Here is a 5980-nt window from a genome sequence, read left to right on the forward strand (position 1 = left end):
TTATTCATTATATTTGTTACTTCAATTATTTTCAAAATTTTAAAGTTCTACTTTTTTCTTGAGTTCTACTTCTCTTAGAATTAACGCGGAGTCGAAGTTGTTCAATTTTCTTTAGAAGTATATCTAACGTACTGCTACATTATATGTAAATTAAGAAAAAAATATACTTACAAACATAAATTTTTCAATAATAAGATTAGAAATAAGACCGTTTTTTTATATATATAAATTTTTTATTAACGATAGGTTATACGTATCAGACAGATTACAGTTAAATATTACCTCATATCTTATTAAGATTAATCGTAGCGAAAAACAAGCGTGCATACAAAGTTTTCAACACACTTTGTAGTTACATAATTATTTGCTCGACAAAAACTCTAATTGAGTAAAAATTAATTTGTGTGATTCGATCAAAATATTCAACTCTACAAAAATAGCAGAACAAAAAGTAGAAAACAAAAAAGCGAGTTATGTAATTGTATTTATTTACTTGTACGACAATTAGAGTTTTCCGTTGAAGCAATCAAACTATCTCGCAGCGGAAGCAGTTAAATCTAATCTTCACAATTCGTCTAGAAACGTATACCATTGCATATAAAGAATAGGGGACTAGAAGTCCGGTTTTTCCTGAACTCTTTCCCATACTTTTTTTTTTGAAGCGTCCGAGGACGTCCAGCTGGATTTTCAATGTATTTGGGAAGTACTCTTTTTGGTACTTATTTTGAGAGAGAGCAAGAGGACCGGAGATTATGAAGTCCATTGCACATAAAATACATAGTAAGCTAATTACTATTATAGATTATTATTATATATCTATGATAGAAAATTTAAAAATTATTAGGGATTATTATATTAAAGCCGTTTTTTTTTGCTAACAGATACTAAATATATGTTTTTATGTTCTTAGGATTTTTAAATGTACTCTTTTTCTTCTATTTTTGAATTCAAATATACTACTTACTTTATATTAGAATTTAATCTAAAATGTCCTCTTTTTTGTCCTATTTTTCAATAAGGAATGTTCTTTAGTTTACTTAAGTTAAATCTGGTCACCCTAATAACGAAACTCTACTAAGAATCTTCTGTTGTCGCTAAGGCAGAAAGAGCATAAAATACTTCTTTTATAAATGAGAAAAAATACATTAATTAATTTTTTCTAGAAGAATGATGTGACCAGAGACACAATAAATAAAATATTCAGATTACACTTTATTTAGACGATGATGACGTAAGAAAAAGGATAGAAAGAGAGAGAGATAGTAAAGTAACAGTGACCGAATAAATGAAGAGAAAAAGAGATAGATGAGGTGTAACAAGAGAAAAGGGAAGCGTTCCTTCAATAGGGACAAAGGTATAACAAAGGGATAAAGAACGACGCGTGCGAAAAGAGAAGGAGGAGGAGGTGGAGGAAAGTGGGAGTCGCGCGCGAGAATAGACTAAAAGAAGGATGAATCTATTCGGTGAAGATGTATATTGTTTCTCTGCAATGATGCTGTGAACAATCGCCTTTTGCTAATTGTCGTTATTTTGATGATAATCTACAAGTTTCGTTGAAATTTTCATGCAGCGATTCCCCTTTATTATTATCGTTGAAATGTCACTTTATCCAAAAGAAATCCGATACGAAGAAAATCCTTTGAAATTGTATTAGCACTTTTATTTTTCTTCATTGCTTCTTATCTTCCGCGTTTCTATTTACCCTTTGATTTGAAATCAAGTTTTTCCGAGCGACAAACAAGGTATTTATAGATACGGCTGATTATTTTTAGATACAATCGATTAAACATTTTGTAAATTATTCTGTAGATACATAGATAGATAAACTTATTTTATCTGTATATTTAGATAGATTTTAATAAAATTTTTATTTAGATTTGTTGACCGAAAAAATATTTTGGAAATTAAAGAAATAATATGTATTTATTTAAATATTTTTATAATTTAAATTTCTTTTCAGAAAGACATCTCGAAATTATACAAATATACGCAGAACACAATTCCTGAATCCAATTTATAATTATGCTCTTTAAATGTTATTTCATCTAAATAATGCAACGCCGACAGATGTATAGTGGATACAACATGAAACGTACCGGCGTGCTTAGAGAGAGACTCTCGCCGGGATTTTGCCGTAATCTAACAATTGCAACCATAATTTCTCGCGTTGCTTGCTCCCCAATGTGCGCTGCATGATTAGAGGTGCTCCGTTCTCGTTATATTACTTAAACGTATGCATTATGCAAATTCACGGTGAACGACAGAGAGTATACACTTTCATATTTCATACTCGCGCAGGGGCGCTGTATCTTTCTTGCATTATTTCACAGCGTGTTTAAACGTCGATCCTTCTTCTCGATGAACCCGCATTCTCTGTTCGTATTTTTAACCCGACAATCGCATTTCCATTTCTCGCATACAGGCGCGCCATTGTAATCATTTATCACGGAATTTAATGCGCCTTCAATAGCCGTTGAGTGACTCGATATAACGGGGAGATGTTGCAGTTGTAGGAATATTTATATGAAAAAAATCCAGTTCTCGCGGCATTGTTTCTATTTTCCGGCGTTTCGGAAAAAATACGGCGACCGCGTAGCGCCGAGTCAATTGGAAAAACGTATCATCGTGCCGGCAGAAAGCGACGATCGCAATCGGATTTCGCTCGATGCCATTTTGCTTGGAATGAGAGTGTCGCGAAGAGAACCGGCGGTGTCCCGTATCGTTTATATGCTCCCTTTACGTACTTTAAAGCGCGGCGGTGAAAGAACGTTTGTTACGTCGCAACGGTCAGATCGGATCTATTTTACTGGGATGTAGGGACGTCAGATCAATTTACCAAATGTCCGGTCGAACACGGGGGACCTGTAATCGTTTCAATGATACGGACCTCGTTCCGAGCACCGATAGTTCGCCATACGCGAACTCTTTAACAACTATTTCGTTTATACTTCTAGAATGCAAGAGAATTCCGCGTTCGTCACCGTTCGAGTTCCGCTTCTTCGCAAACTTTGTTAATTGCTTCCATCATTAGAAATGCGATAGTATATTCATGCCGTAAGCGATATTGATCACCGAGCCCTGTCATTTCGAACATAGCCTGCGGCACACGTATGTATGTTTTAAAATTCTGCGTTCTGTTGTGCATTCCAATAATTTATTTAAATGAAAGCAATCTAGTAGAAAAAAGCATCGTGTGCCGCAGGCTTTATTTTAATCGATAATTTACTTGCATGTGAAAAAAAGTAAAAAAGAAAACGTAAGTAATATAATAAAAAGCTAATTGCAATTAAAAAATCATAATTAAATATAATTTATAAACAGACATTTCGACTTAACACGAGATCATTATCAAGATTAGCAAATAGTAAATTTAAACTGGAATATGTAGACTCTTGATATAAATATTAATTGTAATTAGCTTGTAACTCCTTATTGTATTATTTGATTTTTAATTATTGGAGCCGTTTCTTTATTATAATTAATTTAAAAAAATGTATTACGAGTCTTATAATTTTACATTCAATACGCGGTAACATAAATTCGAAAGTAAATGCCTAACGTCTGGAAAGTCTCACATTCTGAGACGTTTCATAAAAAAGGTCATAAATGATCGTTATGTATCTTATGTGACTGTTTAATGTACATATATATGTGTGTTAGTATATACATGTATGTTAGTATGCACTAATGCAGGCGACAACTTAAGATTAACTCGAGCAACACTAATTAAAGAAAGAAATATAAAGACATGATAAAGTTATCAATGGCATGTATAACGGGGAGTTTTTCATATCAAGTTTGAGAGAGTAAAAATATAAAATCGACTATTACAGAATAAGCAATATTTTATCGCCAGCTCCCTGCCGGATGGAATAATAATAATCTGTAACTAACCGGTGGATTATACATTTATTTTTATTCATATTCTATACACGAATATATTTGTAAATTAATACCTCCACTTTCATTACGTTTATTTAAAAAAGAGCGCTCGCTAAAAAGTGTTTCATTCATACCATTCATTACTTATTCGCTGCAATTTTGCAGAAAATTAAAGAACTGATTTTCCGTATATCTATAACTATCTTTCGCAAGTTACTTCACTGGTCGTTACATTTTGCTTGAAACATAATTCAATCTAAAACGTTCTTATTTGTTAATGGAAGCCTCCAGCATTCTCTTCCTTTATTCCGGTAATGTAATCGAAAGAACAATTTTCTTTAATCTTCTTCCAGTAATAAGAAAGCATTAAACACGTTCGCCGATAAAAAGTTCCATACTTCATTCACAAACATAAAAGAAACACGCGCGCGGAGGTATCGACTTTGATTGTTAATTAAAATCTGGAATAAAATGTAATTTAGCAGAAAATGAAAAATTATATGTCGATAATGCAAATAAAATCATGTCAATGAATGAATTACCATCGCTAAAGATGATAAAAGAAACAGAATTTTGCACAAAAGACCAACATTTTTCCCTCGCTATTACGAGGGAGATTAAGATGAATCTAATGTCATATCAAGTAAATACGTCACGATGGCTACGTCAAAGATAAATTTTCATTAATCATAATTATAATAAATGAATACATAAAAAAGAAGCACATTGTTATCTATAGTTTCTTTTTTCGCGTTAATTACCAATGGAACAATGGTGCGAACAAAGTTTCTGCAAATTATCAATTTTTCGGGATTCTGTAGTTTACGAAAATATCACGGATTTCGACATCCATTTGCGACGATAATCTCTATCCTTGACACAGCGAGTAACCTTATGATATTCAAACCTGACTGCGCCGGGCGCGTTGACCCTTTCTATCAACACTCGTACATTAATCTTTAATTTGATAGAAAAATTAAGACTTATCGAAGTCATCCGGTCTTCTTGAAAGGTCCACAAGGGAGAACGTGGACCTTTAAATCTTTGCATTCGAGTGTTAAACGTGCAACTAGACGCCAACTTTACGAGCGCCCTTAGAAATATCAATAATTTAATCATAACGTTGTACTGCAATACGAGATACAACTAAAATACTGACGTGAATGCAGAATATCGTAAAACAGTATTATTATGATATCAAAACAGAATCGCTCGAAGGAATAATCCGAGAGAATCTCATATACTGTTTATCACTAAAATAATTATGCACTTGTACAAATACTGTATCAATTATATATTTATGATAATTCCTTTTATTCAATTCATAAACAATTCAAATTAAATCTTTAACGTATGAGTACATTTGTAATCGGTTCTTGGAAATTATTCTTGGAAAGTAAGGAATATTACTCATAGACATATTGCTTTGTAATTTGCGTGCGCAAAGTTTTTTTTTCTCGTTCTGAACGTGTTCAGCTATTCTACTTCCCTAACTATTTTCTATCGATGGAAGTATGAAAGTTACGAAGTTAAAACTAAAAACTCTGCATTCTTTTCAGTAGAATCTATAAGAATATTTATGTATCGCCTTACACACGAGATCTATCCTCAATACATTTACTTAGTTTTCTCTTTTTCTCAATATTATCATTTTTCAACCGAGAAAAGTTTTCTATTTAGGAAAAGGAATCGGTACTTCCTCGGTCTTATAACTTTTATGCTTCTGTGATCATTGAAGAAAGAACGTGTACAATGTGTGTGTGTGTGTGTATGTGGTGTGTGGTGTGTGGTATGTGTATGTGAGAGAGAGAGAGAGAGAGAGAGAGAGAGAGAGAGAGAGAGAGAAAGAGAGAAACGGCTGTCCAGCTCTTTAGAGGGTAAATCATAAAGTACCGGAGTACTTTGCAGAAAGGGGATGAACGGCGAGGCGCATTTTCCGCTTTACTTACTGCCTGAGGCGTCGACCGTCAGGAAGAGAAGGAGACAGCCGGCGAAGACGGTCGCCCTCGCGAGCCCCATGGCTTTCTCTCCCCGAGAACCGCAAACTACTTTAACACTACTCTCGCACAATCAGCGATGACACGATCGGCGGCCACGG

At 33.8% G+C, this 5980-nt stretch overlaps 1 protein-coding gene across 1 annotated transcript in view; it reads right to left on the reverse strand.

Moving 5' to 3' along the window:
• Positions 1–5980, reverse strand: part of LOC108755385 (apolipophorins) — a 36809-nt gene extending 30829 nt beyond the window's left edge. The window contains exon 1 of the mRNA XM_018498335.1: positions 5832–5980. Coding sequence (XP_018353837.1) covers positions 5832–5901 — 70 coding nt within the window. The 5' untranslated portion in view covers positions 5902–5980. The remainder of the gene's footprint in view (positions 1–5831) is intronic.

The sequence above is a fragment of the Trachymyrmex septentrionalis genome, unplaced genomic scaffold (assembly GCF_001594115.1).
Source record: "Trachymyrmex septentrionalis isolate Tsep2-gDNA-1 unplaced genomic scaffold, Tsep1.0 scaffold87, whole genome shotgun sequence".
NCBI classification, from domain to species: Eukaryota; Metazoa; Arthropoda; class Insecta; order Hymenoptera; family Formicidae; genus Trachymyrmex; species Trachymyrmex septentrionalis.